Source organism: Manis javanica, chromosome 7 (assembly GCF_040802235.1).
Source record: "Manis javanica isolate MJ-LG chromosome 7, MJ_LKY, whole genome shotgun sequence".
In the NCBI taxonomy this organism is placed as follows: Eukaryota; Metazoa; Chordata; class Mammalia; order Pholidota; family Manidae; genus Manis; species Manis javanica.
In genome coordinates, this window is record NC_133162.1 from 77,849,123 (window position 1) to 77,867,036 (window position 17,914).

The 17,914-nt window shown below is 40.7% G+C and overlaps 1 protein-coding gene across 1 annotated transcript in view; it reads left to right on the top strand.

Annotated features, from left to right (window-relative positions):
* LOC140850310 (WASH complex subunit 2-like) overlaps positions 1-17,914 on the top strand; it is an 83,963-nt gene that overhangs the window by 31,608 nt on the left and 34,441 nt on the right. Inside the window, 9 exon segments of the mRNA XM_073240050.1 lie at positions 615-674; positions 1,044-1,217; positions 2,944-3,036; positions 3,039-3,067; positions 4,105-4,191; positions 7,301-7,402; positions 8,970-9,104; positions 10,847-11,016; positions 15,382-15,484. Coding sequence (XP_073096151.1) covers positions 615-674; positions 1,044-1,217; positions 2,944-3,036; positions 3,039-3,067; positions 4,105-4,191; positions 7,301-7,402; positions 8,970-9,104; positions 10,847-11,016; positions 15,382-15,484 — 953 coding nt within the window.

The window sequence follows — 17,914 nt, forward strand, 5'->3', positions numbered from 1 at the left end:
TAATATTTATTCTATTAGTTCTGTGGTAGTTCTGGTGAATTGAGAATTAGTTCTTTTAAGTGACCTTATCTCCCCAGGCCATGAGTCGTCAGATTTTGTACTTGCTTTGATGCTGGCTGACTTGACTGTTCTGCAGGCCATGCTCTCCACTTTCTGGCACCAGTTAAGTTGCCTCGTTTCCCTCTTTCCTGTTAACTGTCTTCATTTTTTTCACTGATGTCTCAGATTTGTAGCTGCTCTCTTTTACCTGCTCATTCTTATCAAATCAGAATAGATAGAGTTGATTGAGGAGACTGCTTGCGCATACCCCACTTCCCACATCTATGCTCTGCACCTTCCTTGGCCCTCCCCTGCAAACCGCACTGCTATTGTTGATCAGAGTCAGAGTGATCTTGCATGGGAATCACAGATTAAATTGTATTAGGACTAAGAAAAAAGTTATGACATCAGTAGAGAAGACTAAGTAAGCTAAGGAATTTTTAAATGGCTCTACAGGAAAAATTTGTTTGAACAGGTCTCCTGTTAGCTATGTATTGTGTTGTACATATTTCAGGCAAGTGCATTTAACAAGTCATTTTCTGTTGAAATGATTTTCTTTTTCTTTCTCATCTTAGCATCTCCATCCTCGATACCTGCAAAGAAAATCCCAGCAGGAGCTGTTTCAGTATTTTCAAGTATCAAACTTAGAGTTTGTTTTTTAAAACCATCTAAGTGTGTTGGGTCATTTTTAAAGTTTCGTTAGCTAAGGCGTGGCTTGAGAGCATGAGGAGCTTCCAAGGGCATCTGACTGCCTACAGAAAGAGCTTGTTTACTGGCATTAGTTCATACTCTCTTAGAAACCAATGGCCTTGGACTTTTTAGTGTTCCACTGACCAGGTGATTCTGTAGCACAGAAGGATAGGGGCTATTGGGTTGTTTTAATGGTTTTATGGATGAACCAAAACAAAGTTCTTGGTGGGTGATACTGGTTTTTTTTTCTGTAAAGTCAGGAGGCCCACCCACACTGGCTCACATTTGTGACTGTCCTTTCTCTCCACCCACAGGGGACACCGATGTGTTTGGTGCCACCTCTGCTCCGTCACTGAAGGAACCCCAGAAGCACGAGCAGCCTACCGCAGGGCAAAGCCCGTACCTCGCAGCTCCCACTGGCCTCTTTGATGACACTGATGATGATGACACCTTTTTTGCTGCATCATCTAGCAAGTCTTCCGTGACAGGTACCTGCTCCTGCCTCTTTTTTGGGAATGTAGCCAGAAGAAGAATGTCAACCTAAAAAGGATAGAACGCTCCTCTGGTTCTGTACCTTGTGTGGTGCAGAACCCCTCCTGGCTCGGAGCAGTCTCATCTCCACCTAAATAATTACGGTGCCCTGGAAGTCTCTGTTTTATGAGCCAATCTTCTTTTGCTTTGGAAACCAATCACTAGGATTCTTTCTTTTAGAGAGCTGAAATCTGTTCCCTTGTAATGTCTGCTGCTCAAAGTTTCTAGTTCTGACCTTTGGAATTACAGGAAAGTGTTCATCACACTTTGTTCTGGCAGCCCTTAGTAAAATATATGAGCAGAATGTCACATGCTAGTTGTTCTCTGTGCCAGAACAGAAAGCCCAGGTAACCTTGACCTTTTCTTAATATGACAAGGTTTCCAGCCCCTTGGTCCCTGTGGCACTCTCCTCTCTTCTCACGGTTAAGTCAGTGTGTTCATAAAAGTCACTCCTCTAAACCAGCTGTTCTTTCATGTGCAGGTGACTCTCCCAGGACTCTTGGCAAAGATTCAGATTCAGTGGGTGTGGGTTGGTACTGGGAATTCTATGTTCTAACGAGTTCTCTGGTGGGCAGAGATTGCTGCTCTGTGGATGGCACTTGGAAGAGTAAGGCTTGGGTCCATTGGGTGCTTTTCCCTAAAAGGGTAGACCACTAATGTGCACAGGATTTCCAGCAACCTGAGAAAAGTTGGATGAGATGGACCAGGATGCACTGAGAGGCAGGCGTGGTAAGGAAGGACAGAAGCAAACATGAGGGAAATAATACCTCATTATTTTAGAAAGAGTATAAGCACAGACATAATAGAGGCAGATAGATATAGGCCGACAAGATGAGGTGATAGTAAATAAAGGCAATAGTGCATCTCTTGGCCTGGAGCTTTTCATTTAGTGGATATCATTGAGAACTGATTAGGAATCACAAATAAGTTGACAGTTGTTGCTCTCGTGGAACTTTAATGAGTCCTTGTCCTCGTTTCAGTGCCACACTCCTCACTTGGTGCAACAGTGCTATGGTAGTTAAAGGTTGGGAACTGCCCAGTATATTATCAGAAGGTAAACTGTGGTCCCTCCACTCTGAAATTCTGTGAAGCTATTACAAAGGATGAAGCCTGTAATTTTGGCATGGGAACATTCCCCATGTGCATTAAGTGGAAAATGCAAATTATCTTACCATTTATAGCCTTACTTATGAATAACTAAAGTTAATACATTAGTATATCCTTTGGGTAAGTTAAAAGCATGTATACCAAACTTTCCCTGATGGCCATCATGTTTGGATGGGCAGGTAGAGCTACAGGGGTGTTTTCAGAATTTGCTTTTATGTGCCTTTTGTACAGTTTGACTTAAAAAAAAACGGGACAACCCTCACGTCTCAGAGTCCTAGAGCTGTTGACTCTCAAATGGTATTTTTCTCTTATAGGTGTCTCTTTACCTTTTAAGCCAGTCCAAGCTACTCGTAAGCATGGCATGGGAGCCACATGATTAAGCAGTCTGTCCCGTGTTTCATTTGAGCTGCTGTTGTGGTCTTTGAAAAATTCCAGTTTAGTTTCACATAATATTTTTCAAGCTTGTCACAAAATAACACACTTTTCTGTTTATTGTTTGAGAAGAGTTTTTTGTTTGGATTTTGTGGAGGCATTATTGACCTGCATGTAATTTTATGCTGTCGTGTCTTTCTAAAGACAAAGTCACATCCATTGCCAATATCTTTGATGATGAGGAAGGATATCTGTTCAAAGAAAAAGCAGCGGCTTTGCCAGAAGCCACTGTGAATCAGGTGAACACCAAGCAAGAGCAAAAAAAAGGGTAAGTGTGCGGGAAGACTAAACACGGGAGGATTGATTTGGGGCATCTTGTTAATTCATTTGGAACTCAGAGGGAAGTATTGTTTCCTTTTGTGTGTATAATGTTCAAACACAGAAAATTGAAAGAAAACTACAGTGAACACCCACAGAACTACCACTCAGGCTCAGTAGTTGTATTTTGCTTGCTCATTGGTTTTACCCTCCATTGATAGCATTTGTCTGACCATGTTGGGGGGTGCAAAAGAATGCTTTTTTAATTCTTTCATTTCTTCACGTTTATTAGCTGGCATTCTCCTCCTCCTCTACCACTCTTTTAATATCACTGTAGGAATAGGATCATGGGTTTTCCATTCAGCCGACATTCTAGAGTCCATGAGTGTCATCATCTTTTTTGTGTGCTAAATGCCCTGAATTTGGCCAGTGGGATGTGTCTGCCTTTGTCTTTAAGCTCTTCTGGCTGCTCTCCCTTCCCTTTCTTCCCTGCACAGCTTGATCTTTCTAAAGCAAATCTTGTGTCCAGTCCTGTCCATGATACCCTGACCTTCTCGCTGCCAGCCACCTAGCTCTCAACACTCACACCCTGGCAGGATCCTAGGGCTGTCCACCCTTGCTGACTTCAGTCACGTGTGTCCCATTTTGGCCGTTTGTGTGTCAGGTGGGCGGTCTGTCCAACTTTCTGATCCACCTGATGTACCCACCCCGTGCTTTACCTTAGTTTTCTCTTCTCACACACAGCTCCCCCTGCTGAGAATGTTATTGCTTGTACCATCTCCCAAGTCCAGGCCTTGTCTGTCCTAATGAACTGTTTCTTCTCTCTTTCCTATATACCAATCTTTAAATTCTTTCTTATGATACTTGTCCTTTTGTATTATTCTTTATACAAACTTGATACATGTCCACAGCATCTCCTTTGCCCTGGTGCATGGCCTGGTGCCTTATCCTAGCAGAGACTGCCTACATTTTCTAAATGAATGATTGAATGTACCCTTGTTTCCAGGTGTCTTGTTTAACTCTCTCTTTTTTTTTTTTCCTTCAAAGATTGCCATATCTTCCAGCAAAAATCTCAAGCTCTCATCAGAAACAGAGGCTCAAAAAGGCTTATTTTCAGATGAGGAGGACTCTGAGGTAAGGAATTCTTTTTCTGAGTTCTGGGAATTAGTCCTTTGATACGACATTAGAAACTATTTCTGGATCAGGATTTTGTCAGTAGAGATGCAAGACTTTATTAAAGACTTTAGTTCCTTCTTTGAAAATAATGTCTTGAACACCTGGCCTTTAGAAATCATTATGTATGCAGTACTTCTCACTGTTGGGTTTGAATCCAGTTTATGTCCTAGGAGGAAAACATTCTGCTCAGGATGTTCAAATTTAAGGCTGTTTGTTGACCCACAGTGCAGTGAGGTGCTTGTACCAGAATAGAAATCAGCACACTACTTCCTTTTTCAGTAGCACTAAATAGCAGGCTTAGTGACATGTATTTCAGCATAGCCTTTTCTCTTGTAACCAGTGTCGGTTTGTGGGCTGGCATATGCCTGAAGTACCCTCCCAGTGGAACAGTACCGGTTTCCAAAAGTGTCACTGCCTTGTCTGACTCCCATGGGCCCACATCCCTTTGGAGATAATTTTCAGCTAGGTTTTTAGGGGTTTGAAGCCCTGTCTGAGAAGGTAGTGGGCAATAATAAGTCCCATGCACAGAAAGATATGTGGACGTGGCAGAAGTTTACCTGTAATTTCAAGAAGCCGTGAACTCTGGGTTAAGCTTTCTGGTTACATTGCACTAACAGCCAGGATGAACATACAGCTCTTCGGAAGCAGAGTGATTGCCATTGATGTAAATAAAGCCTTTTGAGGCTTATTTTTTTATTACAGCCAGTGTACAGAAGATAGGAATTAAAAAGTCCACTTAAGGCAAACTCGTGACACGTGAGCACTGCAAACTGGGACCTCAGACTCTGGTCTTAACCCACACTCTCACTTCCTCATCATTAAACACACCTGCACTTTGGGGTCTTTGCCCCTCTCCTCCTATCCCTCCCTCTGGAAATACACTTACCAGAATCTGGATGGCTTGCTACTTCACATTTTTCCACTGCCCTATGAGGCTTCCCCCGATGACCCTTTGCATGATAGCAAGCCTGCCAGCACACACCGCGGCACACTGCTTAGCCCATTCTTCTGCTTTATTGTTCGCCATATTATGTACTGCCACATGACACGTCATTTCAGCATGCTCATTCTCGCCGTACTTGTTCATTGCCTCGGCTAGAATAAGCTCTGTGAGGGCAAGATGTTACATCTAGACTGGTGCTTGGCACCTGGTAAGTCATCAAGTAGTATTCAACTATATTAAAACAAACAAACATGCACCAATTTCAGACTTAAAAAGTGTTTCAGCTAGTTACTAGTGTGAAATAATACACCAAAACTTATAGGCTTAAAAAAAACAGTAAGTTTTACTACCTTTTATGGTTCTAGAAGGGCTCAGCTAAGCAGTTTTTTACTTAGGGTCTCTCATACGTTCCAGTCTGGAGGTGGCCAGGCTGAGTCGTCTCATCCACATGTCTGGTGCCTGCATAGGAAAGACTCAAACAGCTGGGACTCTTGGGGCACCCAGTTTGTCTCTCTGTGGTCTCCCAGCATGGCAGCTTCGGGAAAGCTGTATTCTCACGTGGTGGCCCAGGGCTTCAAAGTAAGATTCCCACATTAGCTGCACGGAAGCTGTATTGCTTTCTGTAACCCAGCCTCGGAAGTGAGCTTTATCATTGCTGCCACACTCTGTGGTCACAGCCATCACAAAAAGCCTGCCATGGTCCAAGGGCAGGCAGCACAGACTTCACCTCATCATGGGTAGAGTGTAAAAGAATTTGCAGACAGGTTTTAATACCATCACCAAAGGCTTTCTCCCATGAGTATTATCATAGATTGTTTTTTTTTTATGCTGTTAGAGTACTTGGTCAAGAAGAAGTAAAACAATGCAGTCTAGGAGAGAAAACTTTAGACAAGGGTTGATTTTATTTTTTTGTACTCCTGCCTCTGTATCTCAAGTGTGGAGCTAAAACTTGCTCTGTGAAATAATTTTGGAAACTTGTTTGAGGTAATGGAAAAGCCTTTTTTTATTACACCAAAGAAGACTAACGTCAAAGGTCCAAAACCATGAGGTTAAATTTGTTTTGTTTGTTTATTATTCATTCATTCATTCATTCACTTTTTAAAGCAGTAGAACCCTTTTCCTAAGTGAACTCTTGCCAATGTGTAAAATGCAGGAGAAGCATGAGAAGCCCGGAGTCCGCCCGTGTGACCTCTTACACCTGAACAGGCCCATGAAACTCCACGAGGCCCAGGCAAAAAACCACTGGGCTGAAAGGAGCTCTTTTCAATTAATGAATTCATTAGGTCTGTATTTAAAGAGTAGACTGAGTCCATAGTAAGAAATATTTTCCAAAGAGGACTTATAAATTATGTTCTTATCCTAGTTAATTGTCTGGCTCTTGTGTATTTAAGTTTTTCTTCTGGAGGGAATAGTCCTATTTTTGTTTCTGATTCATGGAGCTAAATTTGCAGATCTTTCTTTGCTTTATAGGTTGATTCTTTATAGCATTTTGAAAAATCAGTCTACCAGGTCTTTCTCTACTTTGCAACATCTCCTAGCTATAGTTCAAGCAAAAATATCAAATATTTTAAAATAAAAATTTTTGTTGGTTTGAAAGAAATAGCATACTCTCATAAAAGGACAGAGGAGTGTTAGTAAAACAGAGTTGTAACATCCAGTATTTTGGGAATGTAGCCTCTATTTCTGTTACTGAATTTAATATCTTTGTAGACAAAGAAAAGGAAGTCATTCTCATTCTTTTTAGTCTGATAGGAGATTGACTGGAAAATTTCCTCCACCTTAAGCCATCCAAGTGGGAATGTAGAAAACTCTGAGTCCCAGTGAGACCCTCTGGAGTTCATGTGGGTCTCTCCCTTCTCATACAGAAGTATTTCTGTTGCATACAGCCGGAAGCATGGTCCTCAAGGTCTGTCTCAGCCAGCTTCTCTCTTTTTTTAATTTTATTTTAAAAAGGGAAGAGTTTTATTAGGGAAAGTAAAGGACCTAAGCTTGAACCTACCAGCATCCCTCTTTGACAGGGACCTAGACCTGGCCATTATGTCATAGTCTTTAGTTTCATATCTGACTGGTACTCTAAAAACCAATACATCTTGCTAACTGAGAACTTTAATCTTGACCCAACAGGATTTGTTTTCTTCTCAAAATGTGAGTAAGCCAAAAGATGCATCTCTCCTGCCCAGCAAACCCCCAATGTCAGCCTCGTTTTTCGATGATGAAAATGAAGAGGTAAACTGTTACTGCAACAGAAGATCATCAAGTTTCTGATAAATAGAAAACCACTGCTGATGTAGCTTTATAGCCAGAGGCTCACTCAGTAGGGCAAGGTGATAGAGAAGCAGGCACGCTGTCCGAGGCTTATATAACAAAAATATCTTGGGTTTATTTCTTAAGTTCTTTAACTTAAGTGACTCTTCTTAGGTTCTGTTGACTGTGCAGTGGGCAGGACATTAAATTCTTGACCCAGATATCATTTTTGAAATCTGCCTTTAAGAGGATAAAAAGAATACTTTATAATTCTCTTAAACCTGGTGATACAAGAATGTCTTGGTAAAGTGGGAGTGGAGTGGAGAAGGTTATATCTCACCTTGCTTTTCTTTCCACCGTGAATGAGAGCAAAGTGGGGGAAAGAAATCAGGAAGAAGACAAAACAGACCTTCCCTCCGTGCAGCGTTGTGCAGTCGCTTAGCTCATGGGCTTTGCGTCAGACCCCTGTGTGCATATCCCAGCTCTTCCACTTGGAATTTAGGGACCTTGGACAAGCAACTTCACTTTTCTGAATCTCATATGGTGTAGTAATATATAGGATTTTGTGACAGCTTAAACAGCTGATGTACAGTGTTTTGGGCACAGAGCCTGGCACTAGTAGATGCAGAGTAAATGTTAGCTCCTATCATTAGTATCCTCATTGGATGCCACTTCATTTTCTCATGGCCTTTCCTACCTTCCCACACTCTTCTTAAAGCCTGCCTTGTTTTGAATCTTTACATTTCATGACTACTCACCTAGGATATTGTTAGAGTGTTTCTCTAACTTGGGCTCAGGCCCTGTGATGATTTTGGTTCCATTACCTTAATGAAAGTACCTTAAAAGGTACTTTTGCAGTGCTTGACTATACAATTATTCACAAATGCCATTGAACCTATTAGAAGCAGCTCTTTAGTAGGCTAGTGATGTTATTTAGTAAACTACTTCATCAGTTTGTATTGTCTCTTTAAAATTAACCAGAAATGCAGTCATTCCTTTCTTCTGTTCCAGGTGTGGGTCTTTATTTTAAATACATGTAAGGGATTAGAGAAAGCTCTTTATTTCTCTTCTTCTGTCTGTTGCTCCAGTTTCTAATTCATAGAAAGAATGGTGCAAGTTGCTGTCTGCTGCAGGGGTCTGTGGGGCTCTGCTGCCCACATAGGCTGCAGGTCCTCCCTACAGAGTCTAGAGGGCCCGCCCCAGCAGGTCTGGGTGGGACCAGGCTTCCTCCCATTTCTTTGAGCCGTCTCCCACATTACCATCCCTCCCCCACAGCTGTTCTACCTTTGAGTTCTAAGGTATCTGTTTACCTTCTGTGGATAGAGTCTACAGTTAGAAGACTGTAGACTATTGTTATGGGATTATACATGAGAGAAGTGGGATTTATAAGAATTTTGTGATACTCCCCCTGCCCCCTGCAAGAGATGTTACGTGTATTCTGTACCTGACTAGAAACTTAAAACAATCTGATCTGAAAGACTGTCTTAGACCCTTAGCTTCATGTGTATGAAGTTTTAAGTGTATGAACATTTTGCCATTTGTTTTTTAGGATAATCTTTTTGGGACTACAGCTGGTAAGAAACAGACATCATCTCTACTAACTCAGAGTCAAGAGAAATCAAAATCCTCTGAGCCCTCTAGAAAAAAAGCATCTGCCTTATTGTTCAGCAGTGATGATGAGGAGGTGGGTTGAAAGTTTCTCCTAGAAAAGAGGAAGAGATAGTTTGATGGGATTTAGGAGTTAAAGCTATCCTAAACATTTTCTTTTTCTATCTTTTTTTACATCTAGTGAAGTTCAGTCACCAAAGACTTGTATGTTCACAGGACTTGTTTTTTTGAAGAAAGGTACTTAATATACTAACTTAAAAGATTAATCTTTTCAAAATGGTTAGGAATAAAATATGTCCCTGAAATTGTAATATATGCTAATCAAATGAGTTAGGCCTTATTTTAACTTGTTAAATGATCACTGTGTTTAGTTAAGAACTATAGCTAGATGTAGGTGTATGCTTTTGCAAGTTGAACTCCTTTTTTATGAGTCTTGATCCATTTGCTGTATCTACATACATATAAGCAGAGCCAGTAGTAAATATAATTTATCTGCTGTTCAGATTGAGCTATACAGAAAAAGACTTCATACATTATATTAAAAACTGTAAGCATTAAAAATCTTCATTATTATAATTACTCCTCCTCATTTTAATATCATAGGCAAATTATGAGGGTATGATGTAGATAGATAAACCAGAGGCATGTTAATGTTTTTTATGGAAAGCAACTTTAAATTATACAACGTAATTTGTTTTTTCTACTCAAATGTATGAATTTATCATGGATCTTCCTTTTTTTTATTTTTAGCATTGTTGTTAGTTGTTTATTCTCCCTGTAGTAAAGGCCCGTCGTCATGATAGGACATTTTCCTACCGTAGTATTACTGTGGTTCCGGGAAAGTAAAAACATTTGCCAAAGCCAGGAGCAACAGTACTGGCCAAGTGAAGGTAACCCAGGGTCTTGATCAGTGACTCTCAACCTTGGCTGCCCATTGGAATCACCTGTAGAACTTTAAAGAGTAGTGATACTGGATTCCATCAGTGGAGATTACGAATTGTTTAATTTGGGTATTGTCTATCACTGGAATTTCCTAAAGCTCTGTCAGAGATTCTAGTATGTAGTCACTGTTGAGTGTCACTGTTCTAGAGAAACATATCTCAAACCAAAAAGTGTGGAGAAATCACCTGGGCATCCTGTTACAAATGCAGGTTCTGATTCAGAAAGTCGGGGTGAAATCTGAGATTCTACATAACCAATGGTGTTTCCTGTGTACCCCACTTTGATTTCTGAAGCCCTAGACTCTAGAGACCAAAGGACCACTTGGCAAGCGCTCAAGAGTTACTTGATATGAAGGGGTGAGCATAGCCAGGTGGGGTTTCCCTCAAGCGCTTTATAAAGGCCAGATTCAGACTTGTGGTTAAAAAAGGTCACTAGCAGCTTCACTGTGTCTTGTTTACATGAGCTTTTTACACATTTTTTTCCAACTTGCATTGAGGTTTTTAAATTAAAATATCACTTTCCTCCAAGTGTTAGTTTTTTTTCAACACTCTTCCTTCTCATTCCCCTCTAAAATTAATTTTCAACCCCTAAAGTAGATAACTTCCCTTGTCCTAACACACAACAGAACCATAGATGGGGGAAACATTGTGGCAGGCAGTGGAAGAGAAAAGTAAGAGAATGTCTTTGAGGCTAGAGAACCCAGCTGTCTAGATTTGACTTCAAAGAAAAGTCCTGGACGTCAGCTTTCTTCAAGAGTAATGTACTTAATTTAATGCTTAGTTTAAATACAGTTTTGTTTAACGATGAATTATTTTACTTCCCTGGTTCCTCAGTCTAAATTACTACTGGATTTTAACATACATTTTATATTTTAAGGACCAGTGGAATATTACTGATTCACAGACCAACTCATCATCTTATAATAGGTCTAAAGGAGAACTTCGGGACTCTGGGACCACCCAGGTCCAGGAGGCCAAGGCTATGAAAAAGACCAGCCTGTTTGAGGACCATGATGAAGATGACCTGTTTGTTATTGCTAAGAACAGGTGAGCTAGTCATGGAAAGAAGTGATTTAATAAGTGTTTCAGTATCTGTGATAATAAGTATAAAGGTACAGTTGACCCATGAACAACACAGGTTTGAACTGCAGTGGGTCCACTTAGATATTATTGTAACACTACAGTATATAATACATATAATAATACAAAATATGTGTTAATTGAGTGTTTGTGTTGTCTGTGAGACTTGGTCAACAGTAGGCTGTTAGTAGTTAAGTTTGGGGGGAGTTAAAGGTTATGTGTGGATTTTCAGCTGTGGGACAGATGACATGCCCCTAAATGCCATGTTGTCCAAGTGTCAGATGTATTTGATTCACAAGGTGCAGTTGCTTGGGGTGACATGATAATCACTCATTACCCAGTAGTCATAAAAATAAATACGTTGATTTTCACTTGTAAGGTATCCTTCCCCAATACTGGGCATTGTTTTTTGTTGATGGGTCCTTACACAATTTCTTCTTCCTAACTTTTTTCTCTTTAACCCTAAAATACCATCTTTCTTAGTTTGTTAGAGATTTAGTGCAATTTGTTGTCTTTTGTTTGTTTTTCCTCTGGGAAATCCTAAAGAATGCAAAGTGTGGTTGAGGGTATGTAAGTTTGTCATTTGAACAGAAATACCCTCAGCATTGATACACATCCTGTTAGGAGAATGGTTTTCTACAGTGCTGTGTTTATCCCACCAGTTGCTGGTAAGTGTTAGCTGATTCACATTAACACTTGGCCTGAAGCCAGCAGGATGTGTAGTCTGAGCACAGGCTGTGATTGGTGGTGTAACATGCTGCCAGATTAGCTGTACATTCCGAATAATAACCTTGCAAATACATACTTTTTCCTCAAGAGCTTTAAATGATTACTGTGGAATTCAACTGAATGATAGTACCATAAAGAGGTAATTGATGGGACATATAAATCCTGTGGGTTGGTGCGATTAAGCCTTAAGTTTGATTTGATAGATTCAAAAGTACCTCATATTTCTATCTCTAAATATTGTAATCATTTGAAATGTCACCATTTCTTTTAGGTGCTGGTGGCTTTACCCTTGGGTATATATTTTGCCTCTGGTTAAGAATATAGGCTCTGGGGTGCTCTCTTGTCCCCTCCTGGTGTGAGCTCTTTCCTCTCACTTTATCTCTAAATAAAAGCTGGTACCTTGCTCTCCTTAAAAAAAAAAAAAAGAAGAAGAAGAATATAGGCTCTGGAATTCCAGTACCTGATAAATTCTGGCCCTGCCAGTTCCTTTCTGAATAACAATAACCTTGGGCAAGTTACCAAAGTTCTCTGGGCCTGAGTTTTCTCATCAGTTAAACAAAAATAATAATAGTACCTCTCACATAGGATCACTGAGAGGATTAAATGAAATCCAAAAAATGGGAAATGCTTAGCACAGCTGTTAGATTGCAGTCACTTAACATGTTACCATTTATCATCATGACTGCAGAGGAAATAACATTTCATTCCTTTATTTTTCTTGCACTGTCTCTCCTGAGACATGCCCTTCTTCCTTCTTACCTGACCAGCTTCCTTCAAGACTCAGTTTAAGCCCTCTCTTATAAGAATCCTTTCTTGACCTAAAAGACAGGTGAGAGAGAGAAGAAAAAGTCAAAGTTTAGAGCAAAAATAATTCCCTCTGTATATGCCCCTCATCTCTGGCCATGTTGCACTTGAGCATTTTCTAGGTTGTATAGAAGTTACGTTACATATGTGCCCTGTCTCCCTTTGCCCCCTACCACGCACACGTGGTCACTAGTTTAGAGATCTGGAAATGTCTCACTTGGAGGTTCCAATACCAGCTACACCCAATACTTAGCTTTCATTAATGCTTTCTCTGCTCCCAATTTATTCCATTTCCAGTTGGTTTTAAAGTTGTCTATAAGTTTTGTGTATGGGCATTTTTCTGAGGAAATAATTCATAGCTTTCATCAGACTCTCTAAAATTGCTTTTACAGACACTGAATGTACAATGGTGCAGCCACTTTGGGAAACAGTGGTTCCTTAGAAAGTTAAACCTGGAGCTACCAAAGGACTTAACTTCATTTTTAGGTATACGGTCAAGAGAAATGAAAATCTGTCCACACAAAAACTTGCACATGAATGTTCATCACAGCATTGTACATAGTAACTGAAAAGTCCATCAACTGATGAAACAATAAACAAAATGTATTCTGCCCATACAATGAGAAGGAACAAGATATTGAGACATGCCACAATATTAATGAACTGTGTTAACTGAAAGAAGCCAGTCACAGAAGACCACATGTATGAGTCCATTGGTATATAATGTCCAGAACAGATAAATCCATAGCCACAGAAAGTAAATTAGTGTTTGCCTGAGGCTGAGGGGAAAGGAGAATTGGGAGTGAATGTTAACAAGTAGGGTTTCATTTTGGGTTGTTGGAAATACTGTGAACTTAGATTATGGTGATAGATGCTCAACTCTGAATATACTAAAAATCAGTAAATTGTACACTTTTATAAAAGTGTAAGATTTATGGTATGTAAATTATATCTCACAACCATTCTAAAAAAAGAAAGAAGCTTTGTGACCCTAATGAAGTTGTGAAATATTATCTTAGCAAGGCATTCAAATGCCCTGGCTTGCCTGGCAGCCCTGCTTTGTTCCTTTCATTTCAGGATGATTATTAATAACTTTCCCTTTCACTCTCAAAAGTGCCTGGTTTAGACCCATAGACTCTATGATCATTTTCTCTGTACCTTTTAAATAAATCAAAATACTTAACCTGTTACTTATAATGAGAAATACTGTAGCTCACTGAACAAGCACATGTTTTCCTGAGGACAGGTCTCCACGGGAAGCCCCCATTTAGCCAGCAGTAGCTGAGAGTTAGGGAATGAGGCCGAGCGTAAGGATTGTAGTCTTTTATGTAACCTTGTCCAGAGAGCTAACTAGCTCTTCTCTAGTAGCTTACCTTCAGAATCAGTCACCAGATGTCTTGTGGGTTGTTCTCGGGGGTTTTGGTTGGTTAGTTTGTTTAGAAATTCTTGTTCGGAAGATGATGAGTTAGATTTTCTGCTATAGCTGCTTTATGAGGTGTTCGGCACTCTTCAGGCATCTGATATAGTCATTAATACTTTGTGATCATCACCTAGTAGTCGGATATTTTGGTTATCATTTGTGTAACTCTGTATTGGTATATGTCCTTAAAGGCATACTAGGTAGCACCTTACTGTGCCGTTGCAAATTGGCTCTTTGCTTTAATAACTTCTTCAAGGTGCAGATTTAGTTTGTAACTGTCCTTTAGTGTATGTGTCCAGTGTAAGTGCACTCAACTGTTTGGTTGATCCTTAGTTTTTTTGTTTTTTTTAAGATGTAGACATCAGTATCAAACTAACAAGTTATATAGATTTTGCCTTGTTAATTATAATTTTGTTCTAATAGAAGTAGATGGATATGGTAAAAAATTCACTGAAGTGACTTACTATTACTATGCTTTTTTCCTAGCAAAAACTGATTTTGAAGTTTTCATTACTTTGGTAATTCCCTAGTATGTTAGTTGTATTATTCCGTATCATATAGTAAAAACCAGTCCAGTGCTAAGCCTCCCTGTGTTTTTTCACTTTCATATTATTTCTGTTCCTGATGATGTACTGATGAATAGTTGTTCTGGCATTTATTGAGCACCTTGTGTGTAGGGGCCTGCCAGAATCCCAGGTAAGGAAGTAGGTGAAGACAGGCTAGAGGAAGGTGATGAGGAGACCTGTGACCGCATTTCGGCTCTGGTTGCCCAACATGGGGTAGGAGCTGGGTGCGTAGTGATGTGATGAACAGGGAAATGAGTTCTGCTTTTCCAGCTCTGAGAGGTTTGTCTGTTGGGGATGTAAAGGGATGGATTTGGGGTTTGAAGGGAAAGGATGGGGATGCTTAGAAAGACAGGATTAGGTGGCCAAGGAGGTATCAGGTCACAGCCCGAAGCAGGCCCTGGCCCTGTGATCTTTTGACAGCTGCCTTCTGACCACTTTGGAAATAGGCACTCATGTTCTCTGTTTCTTCCTGTGCCCTAGGAAGTGGTGAGACAGAGTGCTAGCAGTGTCGTGTGCCTCTGAAAGCAAACAGCTAGTGCACCCACACCGAGTCAGAAATAACTAACAAGGGCCAGGTTGAGGAGGGCCTTAGCTCTTCTACATAAGGGTGGGGGACAGAGGCTGATGACTTGCTAGGCACAAATCGCACCTACTTCAAAGGTTTTTCTTGCTTGCTTTCAGTTGTATAAGGTCAGCTGATAGCTTGGGCATGTTGGTGGCAGGTGGGTTCATAGAGGTGTGACCTAGAAAGAATATTGTATTTTTTTAAAAATCCCATTTGCCTTTAATTTGGTCTTTCATCTGTTTGTGTAGCCAAAAGAGGACTCAGAGAGTATCACTGCTCTTCAAAGAGGATCCCGATAGTGGAAGCTCTCTGTTTGGCTCTCCTCCTGCATCTGTTCCTCCTGCAACAAAGGTATTCTTAACCTCTTAGGCCCAGGAAACATCCTTGAGGTGGTGTTACAGAATAGTGATACTCCCTGAATCAGCTCCTAAAACCTGACCTTGGAAAACTTGTTTTCCTAGTTTTAGAAAGATAGCTTCTGGTTAGTGGTATTTTACAGATGAAGCACACATACAGAAGCCTGGAAAAAAAGCACTCCTCTGTGTCTGCAACCCATTCAGTGTCAGGTATAGTCTTCGGGGGGCAGAGTACCAATGGAAGGCAATCCTGACACGTGCTACCACATGGATCAACCTTGAGCACATTATACTGAATGACATAAGCCAGCACAAAAAGGCAAATACTATATGTTTCCACTTACGTGAAGTACCTGGAGCAGTCAAATTCAGAGACAGAAAGTAGGATGGTGGTTGCCAGGGTAGCAGCAGGGGGAAATGGGGAGCTGTTTGATGTGAAGAGTTTCAGTTTTGCAAGGTAATTCTGGAGATGATTGCACAACAGTGCGATTATTATTAACACCACTGAACTATATGCTCAAATGGTTAAGATGGAAAAATTTCTATTATATGTTTTTTACCACAGTTAAAGTTTTTTAAAAAATTAAAATATATGATAAGAAAAGAAGTAGTTAATCTAAGTGTCCTTCCAGTGATTTTGTCTAAATGGCATTACTACCACAGTTACCTAAGCTAAAATATAGCCAATCTCATTTTATGTGAAAAAGGAGTATTAGAGAATGAGAGGAAGGAGTCATTAACGTAATGCTTGTCTGGAACATAGACACACTGGAAGCCTGCTTTTGGCCTGTCATTAATCCCTCCCCAGCACACTCCTGAAGTATGTGCACATAGAAGAGTGAGGCCAAGCACTTTTTTATTACCGACTGGCAGTTGCTAACAGTGAACTTTCTAGGCTAGGCCCCATGGAGACCTCTTTACCTGTGCTGGATTAGCCTAAAAGGCCAAGAGTCAAGCCAGCTCACAGCCTGCTGTGACGGCCTTCCAACCCAACTTGAGACCACTCCAGTTCGGCATGCGTGAGGGCAGAAAGCCCTGCAAGACAGGGAAGGAGGTATGAGCCTCCAGGGAAACTTCCCGTGTTGGAACAGCCACAGAATCCAAAATGGCAGCTCCTACCCCGACACTTGATGAAGACTTTCCCCCTCCCACTGTGGTGATGGTTGACCACATTCCTGAAACCTGTGTGGCCCTAGGGACCTGGCTTCTCCTTGTGTACAGTGAAATAGGCACATGGCAATAAAAGAACCTGGAACTTCCTGTTTCTAGAGGCTGATACTTGGTTTTTCTATACCTCCTAAATATTTTCTGTTTAAAGCTTATTTTAAATTACAGTGTAATACACAGATGTCTTCTTAAGAAAGGTTTAGCAAATGCATAAAGAACCCAGAGTCCCACTCCATACTCCTTCCAAGATGTAATCACTGGTAGTGAGGCATTGCCAGTCCCTCCAGGCCTGTTTCTAGGCATCCACATGTGTTTTGCGTTGTTTAAATATGATCATGTCTACATTTTTATGCATTAGTTTTTGTCCCACAGCATGTTTATCATTCCCATAAGCCTCACCTTGCCCTTTTTTACCACTATATAGTATTCTGCAATATAACCACTAGGACACATGTGGCTATTTCTCCTTTGATGGAGGAATCGTCATTGTTTCTTGCCAGTTAAGGCTGTTTCCTCCCATCCCTGTTGCTTTGTCATCTTTAGCCTTGACTGGTGAGGTGCTTTCTTATCTGGTCTCTCTGTGAATGCTCCTTCCCTCCATCTGCTCTCCTGACCATTGCCCTCATTCTTGTCTCAGAGATCCAGTCCCATTGTCCTCTTGGCAAAATGCCTTATCTGAGCCTACTGTGCCATCTGTAATCTCTTCCAACCTGGACACCTCTTTTCTAGCCTCATTTGCATATATTCTAGGTGACTCATCCTATCCCAGAATACTCCAGAGGAGGGTTATTGTCTCTTATATAGAAACATTCTTCATACTTTGAGACATGGTAGAAATGTTAACCTGTCCTGTGAAGCTTCCTGGATGAAGCACGTGCAGGTCCATGATTTAAGCACTCTTTCCTCACCACATTTGGAATTGCACAGCTTACTCCAGAAGCTTTCAGCATTGGGGGAGCGCTGCCTTCCCTGGGCTCTGGAGCTCCCTGCTCCTGCTTCTGAGGTGCTCATAACCCTACCCTTCAGTCTCCCTAAAGAAGACATCTAGTGGCTGAATGGTTAAAAGTTGAGAGATCTGATTTTCTTTGTAAATCATAAAAATAACTTCTACCCTGGATAAATGAGCAATAATCTAATTAATTTTGAAAGTTCTGGAAATGTAAAACTTCTTTCAACCTGTTTAACTATAATTGTTAAATAAGACAAAAGGTCAAAGATACGCCTCTTAGGTAGCTAAACCACCTGCACACTTTATTTT